Source organism: Branchiostoma floridae, chromosome 13 (assembly GCF_000003815.2).
Source record: "Branchiostoma floridae strain S238N-H82 chromosome 13, Bfl_VNyyK, whole genome shotgun sequence".
NCBI lineage: Eukaryota > Metazoa > Chordata > Leptocardii > Amphioxiformes > Branchiostomatidae > Branchiostoma > Branchiostoma floridae.
This window is the reverse complement of record NC_049991.1, coordinates 21,786,260-21,805,722: the sequence shown is the minus strand read 5'-3', so window position 1 is coordinate 21,805,722 and position 19,463 is coordinate 21,786,260. Positions and strand designations below refer to the sequence as shown.

General features: G+C 43.0%; 3 protein-coding genes and 1 long non-coding RNA gene across 5 annotated transcripts in view; 3 read left to right on the top strand and 1 right to left on the bottom strand.

The window, feature by feature from the left end:
- The first annotated feature begins 50 nt into the window (after nt 1-50).
- On the top strand, nt 51-2,268 carry LOC118429522 (protein chibby homolog 1-like). 2 transcript variants are annotated; one of them, XM_035840021.1, is made up of 4 exons: nt 51-229; nt 708-893; nt 1,339-1,454; nt 1,867-2,267. In XM_035840021.1, exons 2-4 carry the CDS (start codon nt 710-712, stop codon nt 1,945-1,947), a joined length of 381 nt encoding a protein of 126 aa, XP_035695914.1. In that variant the 5' UTR covers nt 51-229; nt 708-709; the 3' UTR covers nt 1,948-2,267. The 2 variants fall into 2 exon arrangements, with proteins under 2 accessions (XP_035695914.1, XP_035695915.1); XM_035840022.1 differs by having other exon boundaries at nt 79-252; nt 1,867-2,268.
- A 1,392-nt stretch (nt 2,269-3,660) lies between these two features.
- Nucleotides 3,661-5,944, bottom strand: LOC118429521 (mitochondrial import receptor subunit TOM22 homolog). The gene is made up of 3 exons (XM_035840019.1): nt 5,817-5,944; nt 4,334-4,576; nt 3,661-3,763 (listed from the first exon to the last, which is right to left on the bottom strand). The coding sequence occupies exons 1-3, from the start codon at nt 5,910-5,912 to the stop codon at nt 3,668-3,670; spliced, it is 435 nt and encodes a 144-aa protein (XP_035695912.1). The 5' UTR covers nt 5,913-5,944; the 3' UTR covers nt 3,661-3,667.
- Nucleotides 5,945-6,416: 472 nt separating this feature from the next.
- LOC118428664 (DNA-dependent protein kinase catalytic subunit-like) overlaps nt 6,417-19,463 on the top strand; it is an 86,731-nt gene continuing 73,684 nt past the window's right edge. Inside the window, 22 exon segments of the mRNA XM_035838775.1 lie at nt 6,417-6,787; nt 7,637-7,713; nt 8,310-8,402; nt 8,866-8,940; nt 9,554-9,662; nt 10,148-10,366; nt 10,712-10,767; nt 11,031-11,061; nt 12,215-12,279; nt 12,949-12,996; nt 13,445-13,537; nt 13,939-14,004; nt 14,182-14,277; nt 15,022-15,189; nt 15,750-15,918; nt 16,546-16,601; nt 16,877-17,008; nt 17,422-17,565; nt 17,917-18,032; nt 18,160-18,243; nt 18,683-18,758; nt 18,974-19,087. Coding sequence (XP_035694668.1) covers nt 6,634-6,787; nt 7,637-7,713; nt 8,310-8,402; nt 8,866-8,940; nt 9,554-9,662; nt 10,148-10,366; nt 10,712-10,767; nt 11,031-11,061; nt 12,215-12,279; nt 12,949-12,996; nt 13,445-13,537; nt 13,939-14,004; nt 14,182-14,277; nt 15,022-15,189; nt 15,750-15,918; nt 16,546-16,601; nt 16,877-17,008; nt 17,422-17,565; nt 17,917-18,032; nt 18,160-18,243; nt 18,683-18,758; nt 18,974-19,087 — 2,241 coding nt within the window. The 5' untranslated portion in view covers nt 6,417-6,633.
- LOC118428873 lies at nt 18,317-19,098 on the top strand. Its single transcript, XR_004832699.1, has 3 exons — nt 18,317-18,345; nt 18,683-18,758; nt 18,974-19,098. It is a non-coding gene; the product is annotated as an uncharacterized LOC118428873 (long non-coding RNA).

Here is a 19,463-nt window from a genome sequence, read left to right as displayed (position 1 = left end):
TTTTCAACACCAAGTAAGACAAAAGCAACAACATTAACTGATTTATTACTATTCATTTTTTAGAGAAAGTGGACCCGGCGATAAGGAAGAGGATTGTGGGTACATTTTTTTTTCAAATCCATCGTTCCCAGCTGTGACTGTCTGACGGCGGCGATGCGTTTTTCCTCAGACTCTAGATGACAATTGGACGACTTTCTGTGACTTCTAATAAAGAAACGTAATACTACAGGTGAGCTTCTGTGTGAAAGTGAGGTAAGAAGCGTCTTACATTACCAGGAAATGCCGTCTAAACACAGAGAACTTTTTGTAAACAAACATGGGGAGGGGGGAACTGGACAGAACTGATCAAATTTTGACAAAGATCAGAACTAAAAAGTCTTGCATTATTCTACTTGCTCTTATCGAAAGACAAGGTACTGTCATATCAAGGCATTTGATCAATAGCCTACATAGCTATTGTGGTGTACAGTGCTTGCACTTGTTGCCTTCTTTTATTCAGTGTTGATTAATATTTATAAAATTTCAAGCCTGATGCTACTACATGATCGACAACACAGGACAGGATACTAGTAGATGAAGTTTTGTAAGGTAGACTGTGACAGTGCAATAACAGAAACCAGTATCCTATCTAAATAAACATTGTCCAGATCATGTGTGTGCATATGCAATAATGATTAAACAATTTAATGTCTGATTTGTGGTTTCAGCCATGCCGCTGTTCGGAAACAAGTTCTCGCCTAAGAAGACATCGCCACGGCGATCGGCCTCGCTGTCGAATCTGTCCACGATCGACGAGGCGCAGAAAGCGGCGGAGTTTGGGCTGGACTATGGACCAATCAGAGTGAAGCTGGGTGGTGCCGAGATCACGTACCAGGACGGGCAGTGGCTCTCAGGTTTGTTTGTTTGTTTGTTTGTTTGATTGAGCACAGAAGGCAGCAGAGTTTCGGTTGGATCACAGACCAATCAGGATCAAGCTTGGCGTCATGGAGATCACGGAACAGGACGGACAGTGGATCTGTGGTTTGTTTGTTTATTTGATGAACCTACAGTCCTATGGCCGCTCCTGGAGCAATTGCTACATTTGTGGTGCAGTTACCTGAGTTAGCGCTGAATGGCAGCTCGTTCCAGACCTTTGCGATTAGCCCCGTCTATTGAAAGCAATTCAGCCCCTGGCTGTGAATGGAGAGTAGTCTCTCCTCCCAATAACGAATAACCTCACCTTCCTTGTTGTTGTTTATTTATCTATTGATTATTGTAGCAGATGTAGCGGAGTCAGTAAGTCAAAACTCTCACCCTTCCCTGTTTTTTAATTATCTAATTCATTGTTTATTGTTGCAGAGGGCGGAGGTAGCGGAGTCAGCCAGAGAGAAGTGGTGAAGCTGAAGAAGGACAAACAGAAGCTGGAGGAGGAAAACAACCTGCTCAAACTCAAGATGCAGATCCTCCTGGACATGGTCAGTATTCGGGGAGGGGGGGTCTGTAAGATTTAAGTAAGGGGGAGATCACCATGGCAACTAACAAACCAAGTGGTGGTTAGTGTTACACTAGACTGACAACGCTGGCTATAGTATAGAGAATAGGTTGCCAGGGGAGTTTGGCTACCAGAATGGTACATTGGCTGGCGGGGAATGTTCACCTTAGTGAGGACTTACTCTCCTGGGCTATTATTATTATTATTTTGCTGAATTTGCACTCCCTTAAAGGAAGGCCTGGTGGAGGCTAGAGTTATGCTTTGTGGTGTTTTTACCAGGTATGCAATACAAACAACCCAACACTCCAGTAGGTAGCCCTGGTGGAGGCTTAAGTTATGGCATTAGGTGCTTTACCAGGTTTGCAATACTAACAACCACCCCTCTGTCCCTGCAGCTTGCCGAGCAGACGTGTGAGTCCCACCTGCTGGAGAAGGAAGTTCAGGAGATGCGGGGCGGCAGGGGCAGGAAGAAATGAGACGTTTGCTGATGTGTCGTTACCATGACAACGATTCCGACCAAAGTCCTGAGCTCTGAGTACCATCATCATCAGTTCAAGTCAAGCCTGAAGACTGTTTCACAGTTTCAAGTTCAGGCCCGACAAACTTTATTTTATGGAAGACTTCGTTTATGAGATGCAGACAAGAGGCCAGCTGCAACATAGCTTTTGTTGTGGACTCTCGTTGGAAGGACATTTTTGTGATTATTTTTCTCATTAAACTTTTTCTAATTGCATTCATCCAGACATGACAAAATGAGAACCATCAGAAAAGGTTTTTCATCAGAAAAAAAAACACAAATAAATAAGCCCTGCCTCTAAAAGCTACAGAGGCTACCACAATTAATGTCTTCCTACTACTTGTCAGAACCATTACCTGAGGATGACATTTTTCAGGAACGCCAAAATCTGATGCAATGATTCCCCATATGGTTGTTATGTTGGGATCATACATTTAGAACAGATGTCATCCATAAAATGGAGTTAGAGGGGCACAAACTTCAGAAACAGCCTTTAGACTACTTGACACTGCAGGGCATTATACAGCATTCCATACTACTATATTAGTAAACACAATGCTTCCAACTAAACTTTCCAGTAGAAAATTCAAATGCCCGACCATGTGTACAGTGAGTACTCCGAAGATATGAAGGAAAGGTGGCCTGTATAGACAGGGTTCTGAACCTCCTGTCTGCCTTCCTCACCAGTTGATTGTATCCTTCTTCTGAATAGTTTAAAATCCTGTATAAAATGTAGAGATGTAAATAAAGTGCCCTTTTAAATCTCTCACTTTAGTAGATGGTCTGTTGTACACGGATGGGGGATGAAGCCAGGATGTCCTGTTCCACATGTGGGGCTCCATGTTACTCGTCTGATTGCTTCCCTTGCTAAACACCCTGGCACTCAATAATAAACATGGGCAATTAAATATTTGTCCCCAAAACTCAAATATACAATGTACATGTAGGCAAGAGCTTTGATAGGTTCCGAGTCACAAGGCCCTGGTATCGGCATGGAGCCAATCAAAGCTAGAATAGAACAGATACTAATTCACCACTTCTACGTGTAGAATGATTTAGTAAAAGTTTAATAAAGGTTTCTGAACAGTTTTGATTGATGCGTAATGGAACTACAGTAAATCCTTGTTTCTCATTATTGATACATTCACACATATATTATATTATCATAAAAGTGTATTTCTGAAGATGAACTGTTGTAAATAAAGAGATAGTCCATATTTCTGGTTGGTTGTTTACTTTCTGTATTTACTTTCATTACAGAAGAACGGTTCATATCATTGTACTTGCAGTCATACTTAGAATCTGTACTGATAGAGCCACATCCAGTATCAGAAGCTTGAGAGTGGGAACCTTATTTGTAAAACAGAGTACAGAATGTCACAGTTGTCCAAAGATACACAGTCCAACAAGGGTTTGTGAACTATATAGAAAACATAAGCTGTTTTTTTTTTCATTTAAGGGGTGTTCAAATGCAAACTAGACATATTGTTTGGCAAACAAACAAAAAGAACCACAGCTGCATCCATGCTCAATGCACAAAACCAACAGAACTTATATCGCATCTGCTGCTACACGATTGGAATGAAGTACAAATGTATATCTCTACACGTTACCTAAAAGTTGGTATGATGTAAATTTCTCTGGACTACACATGTCTAAAAGTTCTGTTGTAGAGGAAGTTATCTTGGCTGAGGTTGCATGCCCGGGGGTAGGGGCATCCCACCGAGGCCCCCTTGCATTCCTCCAGAAACTGCAGCATTGGGGCCAAGAAGGATCTGTGGTAAAAAGAAAAAGAAGAAAGCTCAAAATGTAACTAAGAACACTTGCACTCAATGTTATATCTAACAGATACAGTTCATTGGTGGTGTTGATATTGAACTGGAAACTGCTACTTTTTTTCATATTACACAGAGACATGTTTTCGCTTGGTAGCAATCTCATCCATACAGCAAATCCCAGTCCTACATGAGATATCACACATGCCAGAGCATGGAAGATGCAAAAAATTTTATGATTACCATTGATAATCACCTGTCTTTGTTGCTGCAACTGCTGTTGCTCCATCAGTGCCTTCTCTGTTCAAAGGTGTTAAGTTTGTTTCTACTATTCTAAACAATCTGGCGTTTCATAAACCTTTGACCGCTGGTAAGCACTTACACCCTCAGACTGCCATATATAATCACCTGTCTTTGCTGCTGCAACTGCTGCTGCTCCATAAGTGTCTTCTGTATTCAAATATCTTGCATTTTTTCTACTATTCTAGATCTGATTGTAAACCATCTGGCCTTTGATAAACCTTTGACCGCTGGTAAGCACATACACCCTCAGATTGCATCAATAATCACCTGTCTTTGCTGCTGCAACTGCTGCTGCTCCATCTGTGCCTTCTCTGTCTCGAAGATGACAGGGAGGACCAGAATCATGAAGGAGGTGCTGACGACCCACAGGCTCCGACGCGTGAACTGGTACAGCCACTTCGTGCCCGACACCGACAGCGAGGTTACCCCAGACACCCCACTACGCATGCTGTCCGGGAACATCTCTGAGAGACCCACCAGCCGCTCAAATAACGACTCGTCTTCAATATCCTGAAAATATGACAGGGTTTGGTCAGAACTACATAAAATTTCAAACATCTATGTGAGACCCACACACCAAGACATGGTTTGGTCAGAACTGTCTGGGAACATCTCTGTGAGACCCTCTAGCTGCTCAAATATCGTCTCGTCTTCCATGTCCTGAAAATATGACAGGGTCCGATAGAACTACATAAAACATCTATGTGAGACCCACTAGCCGCTCAAATAACGTCTTCTCAATCTGTGTCCCGAAAACATGACATGGTGTGGTCAGAACTTAACAAACAACTATGTGAGACCCGCATCATGAGAATATGATGGTCTCGGCCGTTTCCGATTTGCATTTGCACTGCAGTGATACCCGTTCAAACTTCATGGACCACTGCATACCCTGGCCTGTGTGGCCACATGTGGGGTTACATTTACTAGTACATGTAGATCTGTATGACACACTTTTCGACAGCATTTTTGTGTTGCCCGAGACAAGTTTTTTGTGTTGCCTCTCTCCGAAAGGAGGAGGAACGCCCGCCTCACCTTTTTCTATAAAGTAGTCAACAATAATATTAACATAGACGCTAGCAATATTCTGAAGCCTGCCCAAGGGCGCACCCGGGGTAGTCACGACTTCAAATATCAACACATATTTGCACGCACCGATATCTACAAACATTCTTTTTTCCCACGCACAATTCCCGAGTGGAATGCCCTGCCTGGCACGGTTGTAAGCGCTCCCAACGTTGAGCACTTCCGTGCCAGGCAGGCGGCCTGCCCGCCCTAACCCGGGAGCCTCAGCTCCCCCCCTACTTTTGCCCCTCGCGGGGTCATTTGGGGGTATCCTATGCAGATGCAGACAAGTGATACCCGGTATTCTGCTGAATGTTTATCAGTTCCCAACAAGGCGTCATTGGACCGTTTAAAAAAAAGTGATGTGAGGTCGACGGGGAATAATTTGGTGACCTCATGTAACTGCCCTTGACTGTCACTCACCAGCTATTTTTTTTTTGAGGTTATATTTCGTCTTTCTTGAGTGAGCACGCAGCGTCTATCACAATTATATTATACCGGCTTCTTGTACGGACATCATTTTCAAAGGAAACGTATTCCCCACAACGATACTCAGCTCAGATATATAATATTTTGGAACAAGGTTATGTATGCCCCCCTCCCCACCCCGGTCTTACACACGTGCTACAAAATCCTTGCGAATTCGCTAATATTACGGGATAAAAATATTCAGCAATGAGCAAACCTCATCATCTATATCATCGTCGTCGTCTAACTCGTCTTCTGGTCTCCTGATTTCTTCGATTTCTGCCATAATTTTCGCGGAAAGACGAGATCGCATGCGCCGGTCGACTCTCTGTTACTATGATGACGTCACGTGAGAAGGCCCTCAAAACTACGATGGCCCATACTAACAAATTCGTCTTGCGCATTACGCTATTATGTCGTGTACGGTACTACCTAATAGTATTTTAGAAACTTCATATTTTTAGATACTCGACATTGAATGATAGTGGTCCCGCTGCGATTTAGGTAACGTTAGAAATAAAAGTATTGCAGGCATATTAGGCGCCCGAGAGAGTCTGCCGGCTGCGGAGAAATATTGTATGTGTGGGCCTTCGTAGTTACGGTTGCGTTAGTGTGAAGTGAAATGTTAGAGTACTAGTATATCCTTAAATGTCATTAAAAGAGTAAATTCCAACCATTTTCGTGTAATAGTCGAAATTGTCCGTGACAAAAATATCTTTTACTTCAAATCATCTTTCGTGAAAATAAAAGCCTTTATCTTGTTGCATATGCAGCGTTTTGTTGCGCTCATGTCATGCAGTGGAAAGGTCATCGACCCGAGGTAACCTTTCCAAGATACAAACATTTCAAGTTCTTACACGCCTAGAGCGCACATGTAAGCATCTTTCGATGCGTATATTACATTTTCTATGCAGTGTATAATGTTTGATATACATCGTGGTGTTTTTGTAAGACAGAGAGCAACACGGACATAATTTGAAAGGCTCGACAGTTGTGGTGGCTTGACTTTGCGCGCGTTCTCAGCAGTAGACAGCATGGCCGGTGGTAGCGGGTCGCTGGAGGCCCAGCTCTCGGCGCTCCACGCGCTGCTCGCCGAGCCCGATCACGCTCACGGCTCGGTAGAGGCGCACAACCTGGTGGCCGACATCGGGCAGATCTGTCTGCGACACACACAGGACAGAGATGTCGGTGAGTCAAATTATAATTTTATTTTTCAACTTCCCGCCATCTTTGTTATTTCGGCACTTTTCATAACAAAGGAAAAGAAAGGGCTATAAGCTAAGGTTCTTTTATACATAGCGATCATCAATGTCCAGTTGTGGAAGTGATCTACACTATTGAGCATTTCTACATGGAAACTCCTGAGGGCTTATGAAATACAAAATGTAAAGGTGACAGTACAGATCGCCCCCCTCCCCCCGAAAGTAGCAAGAAGGTAGGGGGCGTGGTTAGGTCACTGAAAACTTCTTTAAAGCTCACAACTTTCTGTTGCAAGTCGTCAACCTTGGCAAACTTTATAGGTTGTGATTTCTCCTTTTCCCTTTTCTTTCTTTCTTTCTTTCTTTCTTTCTTTATTGACGATGAGACAAGTCATTACAAGGGTCTGCCTAGGCAGCTTTGGGCTGGTAGCGGCAGACCCTACAAAAATACGGACGAACATACAAAGAATTCATACAATATAATACAATAAGATAATCAATAATTAAAAGGTGTCATGCAACTATACGGATATGAAAGGGATTGATCTATACAATATAGCAATAGCTTAATTAAAAGATTGGAGTAGGTGGAAGGTCAGTATGCTATCATACAACGAGTTTAATATTAAAATCCTGACCTTTTATAGGTCCAGGGGAAAGTCTGATGCTTTTTTTAATAGCTGATCGTGAATGGTGCATGCGTTTGTTTTTTAAAATGTGATTTTCTGCAATCAAGAAAACTTGAAGCAGTGAATCTGAAAAATTTAAGATGATGTGTCCTTTAAAGTCATGATGTTCTGCTGTTCACCTCTGACCTTACCATTGTGTTCCTGTCCAGCCTTCTGCTGTTCCGTGCTGTTCCAGGAGTCGACGGGAATCACAGCCTTCCTGCGCAAAACTGTCACGCTGGACCAGGTGGGAGGAATGCACATTGTACTTCAACTTTCATTAGACAGTACCTTTTATTAGCATAGATTTCATTGGTCATCATACACATGTATCTGCCCATCTATCTGTCTGTCCATACATCCATCTGCTTGTCTGTCCGTCCGTCTTTCCATGATTTATATCATGCTTTCTTCGAGACAAAGTCCAGGCAAAAGCATAACACTCATCACAGACATTACATTGTACAAGGGGTGAAAGGTGAACAAATAATACTCTGCACAGCTACATACAGAGTCTTTATTAGTTTAGGGGTGAATGTATCTAGGTCCTCTCAATGTCTCTTATTAAAATTGAATGTTATCTTAATCAAGTCTAGTCATAACACTATTTTAATTTATAATACTGGATTTTTCCAATTATTTTCAACGAGCAGATTGAACAGTGGACCACGGCCTAAAGTTGTGTCCTAAGGACTAGAACCTTTCCCTGTAACTTGTCAAGTGAGTGACACACACGGGACTCAAACTCCTAACCCTTACTTAGTCCAAGGGCACTGTTTGCACCAATCACTGGGCTTTGCAGGCTACATGCCATTGTGACAGTAGTTATTGTCTCCCCTGCAGTACCAGCCTGCAAAGGTAGAGGCGCTGTCGTTCCTGCTGGCCTTCATGGAGAAAGTCGGGAAGAAGATCCAGCCCCATGCAGTGGAGGTCAAGGTTTGGTCAACTCTTTCTTGTTGCAACAGTTATCTGCTTCTGTACCTGTATCTATACATCCAGCATAACCTCCCTTGGGCAAAGTAACCCCTGGACTACGAATGCTATTTTTGTAGATTTAGCAAGCAAGTCAGAGCTGTTTGAGGAGAGCCACCCTCGTTGAATATCCCACCCACTGCACTTATCGAGAAGAGTAAGGATTTTTCCCGGTGTGAGTGGTTCAAAATCTACAGTATCATGGCCACACCTGGGGCAATTACTGTTGTATTGAGGTCACCTGTATGGCGCTGAATGGAAGCTCGCTCCAGACCCTTGCGATTTAGCCCCGCCAATTATAAGCTCTCGCAATTCAGCCCCTGGCTGCGAAGAGAGACTAGTCGGCCCACCTCATAACAATTACAATAACGATAACAATAATAAAAATCCCAGACTAATCATCAGTTCCTCCTCCCCTGTTCCCTAGGATGTCTGCATGGCGGTCTTCAGCAGGGACAGGTTATCCAGGGTCAAGTGCGCAACTTTCCCGGTCCTGAAGAAGGTGGGAGTCTCCTTCTGGGGTGGAAGACAAGTCATAGTAGTGTGATGATCTTCAATTCTACATGCTCGTGATGCATATATTTGTAATGTTTATCAGTTGTTTAGTGAATATAAAATGTAATGTGTGAACAGTATATTCATTTATGCCACACCCACCCAATAAAACACAAGTTTTAATGCGAACTGTGTCAGAAGTTGTGAAAATTTGGTGTCATTAAAGTTAAACAAAAAATGTGAACAACAAGTTGAACAACAACAATCCCAACATCGGAATCTGGTATTTGAATTATCGACAACTGCGCACTCAGTGCTCTCAAACCATGCTCAAATGATTCTGTGAAAGCCCGTGGGATAACAACAGAAACCCATGTAATAACCCTTGTTATCACCCTGTCTGAAACACATGTTATCCCAATTCCAGTTATGACATAAGTGTTAGTATATTAGTTGTATGATGTATAGTAGCCTGACTAAGATCTCCCTCCTAGTGGCCGTACAGTTGCCACCACCAAGGAGGTGGTCATTAACCCCTGCCAGTGAGAGACTGTGTAAACACAGGCTATGAGTATGATCTATGAGTGTATTGCTAAAACTATCCATGTCTGCACATGAAGGTTCTACAGCTGACCATCCACTCCCAGCTGGGGGACGACCTCCGGGTGTCGGACATGATGGACAGGATGTTTCTGGAGCTCACCAAGAAGAGCCAGACCACTGCCACAGGTCTGCACCACTAGTACTACTGTCTTATATCTGTGTCTGTAGAGCCAGACTACTGCCACAGGTCTGGTGTAACTGCCATCCCATATCTGTGTCTGCATAGCCGATATTACTGCCCATTGGCATACATGTAACACACCAGCTTCTGTATCTGTATAGCCGGTAAAATTGTTATTCGGCATAACACACCAGCTTCACAGGCACGCAAAGTGGCAGCAGTTGGTTATATTACACTGAATGTCACACCTTTTGCACATCTCGCAACCAAGCATAGGAAGTAAAGTATGATCATTCTAACCTTTTGAAAAAAATCAAGTAAACTTGAAGAACAAACTGACTGGAAAAAAAGAGAGTGGGATGAGCATGCTTTTTCTTAATCACGCTTTGTTCTGACTCAATGTCATCTTTTTCCCCAGTTAAGAGCAGTGCCCTGTCCTGTACCTTTAGCTGATGATATTGTTTATTTATTTATGCTGTGTTTTCCCCAGTGAAGGGCGGTGCCCTGTCCCTCCTGGGCGTGATCTCAGAAGTCTACCCTGAGCTGATGGTGCAGAAGGACTCGCCTGACCGCCTCCTTAAGGTGTACCTCTCCTCTCTTAAGGAGCAGATGGAGTCCCGCACCAGGAAACCAGAGATGGCCATCATCGCCGGGTGCCTGGAGGGCCTGACACACTTCCTGGTCAACTTCACACAGTCTGTGGAGGAGGGTAGGGTGTTTTGGCTTTCTTTCTTATCTGTTACCTTCTTTTCCTTCTTTCTTACTTTTGGGCCAAGCTTCCTCTTGAAGACTTCAAGAAGGAATCAAAAGAATTTTTGCTAAGTAAAGCACCAAGTCCTGGATGTTATTTCTTCTTCATGTGTGTTTCACCTACAGCTTATGGTAATGTGATCCTTACATGACCCATTTCGGGACCCACCAAAGGCTTTGCTTTTAACTTAAATAACTAAAAACTCTTTATTCTCTCAAAATTTGTGGATTTCTTTTCTGACATGAAATAATTTGATCTTTCAACCAAATCTATGTATAAGCCTGACCTTGAAACCTCCCACAGGAAGTGCTCATTCCAAGGACATTTACACCTTTACCCGGAAGGCTGTGTCACCTCAGGTGGGTAATCTAGAGCTATCCTAATGTCCTGTTGGACAACAGTAAGTTGTTGTTTTGAATTTTAGTATCTGATTCTTAAATGTCTTAATCAATCTGATCAATAACAAGTTTTCTGCTGGTGCTGTTATTTGTAATCTGAGTTTACAAGACATACAGTAGTAAGAATCGTTCCAACTTTCCTTGTAGGTGTACCATTTTCCATTGGCTTTACAGCTGATCAAAACGTAGAGGAAATGACAGATGTTTTGCTTTGTTTCCCGCAGGTGGAGATGGCGCGGTATGATGTACCCAAAGGTGAGATACAGCCACCCAATTCTAACAGTTAGCAACAGTATATATTATTGTAGTAGATTCTTAAAGGCATACTACGGGATTTTTGAACAAAACAAAAAGTAGCTTTTCCTACTTTTTCTTTACATTGTTAGCTCAATCAACCCTATAGTATTGCATACCAATATTCATGGAGAGATGCTGCGACATCAATGCACCACATTATGATGTATAAAAATTGTTATCTTCCAAGAAACAGATGGGCACAGGCTGGTTACTGCCTCTGTGTGTTGTTGTTTCTTGCTTATCAGCCTGGCTTCCCAGTGGGGGGTCAGTTGACAGTTCCTCTGAGTACAGTAGACTAGCTTTCTGTACAAGGTTTCTTGCAGTTTTGAAGGGAATATGACCTTAGCTTGTTGATATCCTACAAAATAGACTAATAAGTTCATGATTATATGCTATTTTAGAATGATTAGATATAGGTGTTTCCAAAGAAGATCTCCATTGTGTTCTTTATCTGCAGTCTGCCATGCATGTGCTAACTGATTACCCCACCCCGGGGGACCTACCGGTGGCAAGCAAGACCTGGAGGGTCTAACTTGGGGGGACACAAGGTTACAGGGTGCCTAGAGCGGAATGTTTGTAGGCTAATCCTTTACGTTGCAAACGTGAAATAATGACACAAAAGTGTCAAAAAGTGACAAAAAGTAGTAGTAAATCTGATATTTCTTAATTCTAGAATATTTCAAATTTGAGCGCAAAAAACTGCGTAGTATGCCTTTAAAGATCATCAGTCTTCTTGATGAACATTGTATTCTAAATTAGGAAAAAAATTAACACCTTACAACTCTTGATGATCTAGTAGAATTGGAATAATGTTTAACATTGTAACAGAAAGTCTTCTACATTTGATATTCCACTGAACAGACAACATGTGTAGTTCCCTTAATCCAACTGCCGGCCTGTACTATGTGTATTAACCAACCAATCTACATTAAATTTTGTACCAACTAACTGTTATTTTGACTAGACAGTTGCTCTGACATAACATCTTCCTCTAACATTTCATCAGGAGCTCAAGGGTTAAGTACAGTATACTTTTGACTTGTTAGACTTGGTACTATAGAGCTGTTACCGTAACAGTAACTTTTGTTTTTCACCCCCCTCCCACCCCTAGCTGGCCTGTGGCTCCTGGCCAAACATGCAGCCCAGTTTAACGTGTACCTGATGAACGACTACGAGGTGGGTGCCATTCTTTGAAAATAAACCACACGATACATGCTGATAAGGTAGATGATGTTTTACATGAGGGATTCAAATGGCTAGGTTTAGCAAAATTAAATAGCACTGTAATATATGTATATAAGACAAGAAGTCATAGGTCACAGTTTAACAACACTTCATGTCATATACATGACACACACATTGATCAAGCACACAGATTTTAGCAATATGACAAGAGGTTTGAATTATTATTTTGCATGTGACAAGGATTTACAGATTTGCAACAGTTACTGTTATTTGTTATCAGTATGATACAAAAATGAACATCAGATAGAAAACTGTATAGTAAACGCCCCAGCTGAGGTGTGAAACATGTACTATGTAAATGGTGTAACAATAAGAATTTCAGGTGTGTAACAACAGTTCTATGTCGCCCATAGGACATGTACAGAAAGCTGTACGAGTGGAGCCAACATCCCAACCGAGACGTGAAACAATTGTAACTAATATGTGTAACAATAAGAGTTTCAGGTATGTAACAACAGTTCTATGTCACCCCTTAGGACATGTACAGGAAGCTGTATGAGTGGAGTCAACATCCCAACCTAGACGTGAAACAGTTATAACTAACATGTGTAACAATAAGAGTTTCAGGTGTGTAACAACAGTTCCATGTCTCCCCTGTAGGACATGTACAGGAAGCTGTACGAGTGGAGTCAACATCCCAACAGAGATGTGAAACAATTGTAACTAACATGTGTAACAATAAGAGTTTCAGGTGTGTAACAACAGTTCCATGTCACCCCTGTAGGACATGTACAGGAAGCTGTATGAGTGGAGTCAACATCCCAACAGAGATGTGAAACAATTGTAACTAACATGTGTAACAATAAGAGTTTCAGGTGTGTAACAACAGTTCCATGTCACCCCTGTAGGACATGTACAGGAAGTTGTATGAGTGGAGTCAACATCCCAACAGAGATGTGAAACAATTGTAACTAACATGTGTAACAATAAGAGTTTCAGGTGTGTAACAACAGTTCCATGTCACCCCTGTAGGACATGTACAGGAAGCTGTACGAGTGGAGTCAACATCCCAACAGAGATGTGAAACAATTGTAACTAACATGTGTAACAATAAGAGTTTCAGGTGTGTAACAACAGTTCCATGTCACCCCTGTAGGACATGTACAGGAAGCTGTACGACTGGAGCCAACATCCCAACAGAGATGTGAAGCAGGCAGGATACGCAGCGTTGGAGGCCTTCCTCAAACAGGCGAGACACAGTTGTTACTTGACATTCTATAAAATTCCTTTGAATGGATTGTAGACTATGCTTACTTAATCTTCAGGGTTACATTCGTGCTCCCTCCTTTCCTTACTTACACATGTACGCTCACTGTCCGGTTTAGGGTGTTTTGTTTTCCATATTATGAGGGTTAGGTGCGCTTGTACGTCTCTCATGGCATGATGGTATACTTTCAGTTGCTCTGTTATTATCTCTGAATTATGCCTTGTACAAACACCACTGCAATAAAAAAAGTTCAACGTGTGTAAAACATTAAATATTTAACCAAGGGAAAGTGGACAAAAATTGATGCATGCATTAGTGAAATTCTTCTCTTATGCATGCATCAGTTTTTGTCCACCTCAACGTTGCCAAATCTGATTTTCCAGATAGCGGACATGCTGGTCACCAGACATGAGCAGGGGGACAACAAGGCTAACCTGGCTGTGTTTAAGGTAACTCGGCGTCTTACACAGTGGCATCCTATGTATAATTAGGGAATCTATGTCAAATACAGAAACTGTACACGTAAAGTGTGTAGTGTGTGAGGCAATAAGCGAGTTTCATTGCTGCAACTTTTTTGCAACTAAAGCACAAGTTTCCGGTATTATTTTTCCTCCGATCCCGCTTAGTTCTTCATCCGAGAGTTTCGCTCCATCATCGACACGACGGAGGCCGGTACCCGGGAGATGTCCATCGCCGTACGGGGGTATGGCTTCTTCGCTGCTGTAAGTTTTGTCTGTCTTTGTGATGGGGAATATTTCTCTACTTACATGTACATGTCTATTAATAGTATACCTAATAAAACATCTTACAGTCAAAGTTGGGCTGAGAAGGGATAAGCAATTATCATACTAATGTTTTATTGTAAAGTACGCCATCCTTTGTTGGAACATGACAGTTTCAAATTTGAAAAAAATCAAGCAAAAAGTACAGATGGTTTATTGTGGAATCCTAGATCCTAGGTCATCATCACTTTTTTTTAATCATAAATGGACAACATGGAACTTAACTTTAAGACCCTGACAGCAACTTGAGTTTGTTCCAGCCCTGTAAGATGTTTTTGTCAGAGAGCGACGTAAAGTTCATGTTTTGTTCCAGCCCTGTAAGATGATTTTGTCGGAGAGCGATGTGAAGTTCATGTTTTGTTCCAGCCCTGTAAGATGTTTTTGTCGGAGAGCGAAGTTCATGTTTTGTTCCAGCCCTGTAAGATGTTTTTGTCAGAGAGCGATGTGAAGTTCATGTTTGGTTCCAGCCCTGTAAGATGTTTTTGTCGGAGAGCGATGTGAAGTTCATGTTTTGTTCCAGCCCTGTAAGACGTTTTTGTCGGAGAGCGATGTGACCTTCATGTTCTGTTCCAGCCCTGTAAGATGTTTTTGTCGGAGAGCGATGTAAAGTTCAACTCATGTTTTGTTCCAGCCCTGTAAGATGTTTTTGTCGGAGAGCGATGTGAAGTTCATGTTTTGTTCCAGCCCTGTAAGATGTTTTTGTCGGAGAGCGATGTGAAGTTCATGTTCAGCGAGATGATGCAGAGGAGCGAGCAGCTGTACTTTGGCACGTCCGACAGTCTGGAGGACAAGGTGCATCACCTGCCCAGCTTCCTGGAGGCTCTGGCCAGCATCGTCCAACACCTGGATCAGGTAAGGGGGAGGGAGGAGAGGAGGGTAGGAGAGAGGTAGGTAGGTAAGACAAGGTGCATCACCTGCCCAGCTTCCTGGAGGCATTGGCCAGCATCGTCCAACACCTGGATCAGGTAAGGGGGAGGGAGGTAGTGTTGGAAGAATGAGGAAGGCAGGGAGGGAATGAAGGAGAAAGTACAAGGTGCATCACCTGCCGAGTTTCCTGGAGGCTCTGGCCAGCATTTTGCAACACCTGGATCAGGTAAGGTGGGGGAGAGGAAAGCAGGTAAGGAGGGAGGGACAGAGAGAGAACAAGACAGGAGAGATAGAGGGACAACAAGAGAAATGAGAGTGATAACAAGAGAGAAAAGGGATGAAATAATGCAGCATCTTTAGACACCCTGGTCACTCTTTGTTGATTTTGTTCTTTGAATACTCTTCACTCGCTGTTTAAATTTGCATGAAGACCAGTGGGCTCCACTAAGTTGTCAGTTTTGAGTGAAGTAGACACAACGATTAAGGATGACCAAAGAATGTCATAAGATGGCTGTGAACATTTTTAGTGCCTATTGCCCTCCCAGTTGTCGGACATGTTTGTGACGTCACTGGAGAGACTTGTCGTCGTCCTGTTCGAGAACTTCCCGCGGCTCGGCAAGAAGATGCACCTGATCTGCCAGAAGGCCATCCTGAAGGTGCTGCTGGCCCTGGTGCCGAAGGGGGCGACGCTACGGACGTTCCTCGGGAGGATAGGTAAGTCTCATAACTGGCCCTGGTGCCGAAGGGGGCAACCCTGAGGACGTTCCTGAGCAGGATAGGTGAGTCCGAAATCTAGCCCTGGTGTCACACTTCGGACATTCCTCTGAGTCAGTAGGATAAGTGAGTCTTAATACTGGTCCTTGCACTAAGCTTGGGACATTCCTCTGTATGATAGTTGAGGGGGAGGATAGGTAAGTCTGATAACTGGCCCTGGTGCCGAAGGGAGCTATGCTGAGGACGTTCCTCAGTAGGATAGGTGATTCTTAAAACTGGCCCTGGGGCCACGCTGAGGGCAATAATCAATGGGATATGTGAGTCTCAAACTTGCGCTAGGAACATGATATGACAAAGAACGCACCACACCTATAGGACAACTCAAGGTGGTCCCATAAGCCTCGATATGAGAATATATTGATCCTGGTTTGACCTGGCCAATTTTACACAGCTTATGTACAGAAGTCGTGTGTTGCATCATTAATCAACAATCCAGAGTCACTTTAAGTGACATTGGTAGGCGAGTGGCAATTTCAGGATGGCTCTTACTTCCATGAAGTACCTAACATGAAACTATGAAGTACGTAACGTTTTAAGTACTGAACACTACTTTGTATCATTCTCCAGTCTACCAGGCCCTGATCCGGACCTGCTCCCACCCTAATGTTATAGAAGGAGTTACGGTGAGTTGTACTCTTTGATCTAAATGATAAACATTAAATTTGTTTGAAACATCGGACCATCTCCAAAATCATATATCGCTTAGCGCATAACTGCTATTTGGCATATCACTATACCTAGATTTTAAACCTTCATAGAATGTAAAAGTCATAACCTAGAAAGTTGACCCAGTTCAGAAGACTTATGAAGTAAAAAATCTGAGTAGTGAGTGATTTTATCAATTTGTGTCAGATCAAGGGTCTGAAAACTGTTTGATGAGGTGTTTTGTCACCCACAGGCCGAAGACGACGACCTCCCAGTCTCTACAGGGGAGGGCGGAGACCAGCCGGTGCAGCAGCCGGTCAAACGGTTCTCCTACCGGGACTACCTGGAGCTGTGGGGCAACCTGCTGGACAGCTCCAGAATCAAGGTCAGGGTTACACAGGTCAAGGTTAGGGTTACACAGCAGGGCAGCCTGCTGGACAGTTCAAGGTCAGGGTTACACAGCAGGGCAACCTGCTGGACAGCTCCAAAATTAAGGTCAGGTTACACAGCAGGGCAACCTGCTGGACAGCTCCAAAATTAAGGTCAGGTTACACAGCAGGGCAACCTGCTGGACAGCTCCAGAATCAAGGTTGTCATGACAGAAATCTTCAAGATAAATATGTTTGTTGTGCTATTACTATGTATCATCACTACAACATAAAAACTATCCGTAATGTTTTGGATCCCCTTTGTGATTAGCTGGCTTATTTTTGTTTATTGTTATTTGTTGTTGACAGGAGCTGTCCTAGTGGGGTGTTGTTTTTGTTATTTATTTTTGTTTATTGCTGTTGTTAACAGGAGCTGTCCCAGTGGGGTGTTGCTGTGGCCGACCGACAGGCCATGCACAGGATGCTGTATGACGAGCTGGTGACCTCTGTTCTCAAGGTCATCGACAAACTTGACCTGACGACCTCCAAACAGGCGGAAACTGGTACTGAGGAGGTATGACAGTTGTTATACATAGTCTTCAACCATTTTAGAATCTTGTCTTGTGTGACTTGGGAAGAAAGAATTTGAGTATGATTTGATAAAAAAAGACTTAAAGAAATATACATGTTGTAGAGTTAATTTTTTATGTTGTCGATGCAACTTTGGTCAATAAGTTAAACATTGGAACGGTCTTGTTCAGTCAAGCTGTATTTTGTTTTCTGCTGAATAGTTTATGATAGAGTAGTAAGATCATTTTTTGGCCAAAAACAATGAAGAAGCTGTTTTTTTTAAATAAAGACTTCAATTTTGTCTTTGTTTTCTTACTTGATTTCGATGAATTTCTGTTCATCTTGTGCATTTCAGCTGACCCTTGATGACCTCAGCTCCCAGGACAGAGTGACCTCTGACCCCATCACCGGGCTGCAGGCGGCCAAACCAAGGGACTTTGTGGTTTTCATCAACGTGGTTGATTTCTGCAGGTCTGCCTGTGATTTGACGATACTCTATTTTTTCAAAATGAAGAAATGATTTTTCACATCTCAGACATGTTGAAATAAAACCCTACATGCCAACATGGTTTTTACCAAGTGTCCATGCCATCTGCAGGGATCTGTTACCTCATCACCACCCGGAGTACTTCCAGTGCTGGGTCTACACAGTCGGCCATGCCCTCATCCTCCACTCTACCAGGTCAGGTTCAGGGGTTACTTCCGTTAGGGTTGGGGTTAGGGTTAGGTTAGGGTCAGGGTCAGGGTCAGGGTTAGGCCATGCCCTCATCCTGCACTCTACAAGGTCAGGTTCAGGGGTTACTTTGGTTAGGGTTGGGGTTAGAGTTGGGGTTAGGGTTAGGGTCAGGGTCAGGGTTAGGCCAAGCCCTTATCCTGCACTCTACAAGGTCAGGTTCAGGGGCTAGTTCGGTTAGGGTTGGGGTTAGGGTTAGGATTAGGGTTGGGGTTGTGGTTGGGGTTGGGGTTAGGCCATGCCCTCATTCTGCACTCTACCAGGTAGAAAAATTGGTCAAGATTATTGTTTTGGTTAATGTTTCTTTGTTTCATTACTAGTATTTTTTCTAGTAGAATATATGATGAATAGTATAAATCAAAAGTTCCTTCTCTCCCGCATTACCCAGACTGCCCCTGGTGAGCGGCTTCTACAAGCTGCTTTCCGTCTGCATGACCATCTGTACCAAGGTCAAGTACTTCAAGGTCAGCCAGTTTATTGTGGTCGATAATCCGATGTCAGATTGATGTGGATTCTGAACCCCGTTGATTTTGAGGACACATATTTACAAATTTAATATAACGTTAAAATTATTATTTTGTTGTTGCTTTGTTGACGTGTTTGCAGTCTGTTTCACTAATAAGTTTGGATTGAAGAACGTCTGACTCAGAATAAGTCCTCCCTATAAAACTGTTGCCAGGACCTGGACACGAAGGTCATCAGCCCCTCGGAAGAGTCCATGGACACGGAGGGGAGGGACAGGTCCTCGGAGGGACAGGCCTGCTTCACTCTGTTCAGGAAGTTTGTCAGGGAGGTGAGGTGGAGTCTTTTATATCATTTTGCTTTCGTCAATTTGGTTTAGAGAGTATGGACAGAGCAAAAATGATTATCTACACCCCTTGGATGTGTTACCAATGAGTTTGTAGAGTGTTCACCTTGCAGTAATAAGTCCTGAGTTCGATCCCTGGTCGAGTCCATTTACCAAGATATTATAATGCTATTTTTTGCTGCTTAGCATTTGGGAAAGAGTATGGTAGTTGAAAACACACCAATGCCCTTCTGAAGTAATAAAACAAAGTTTTGTGGCCCAGGGTCTACAGAAACAGAGATAGGCATTGCCCCATGCACCATCTGATGCAGTAAGGATTTTAGATTTAAGTTTAGCTAACTCAGACCCCCATGCTCCCCCA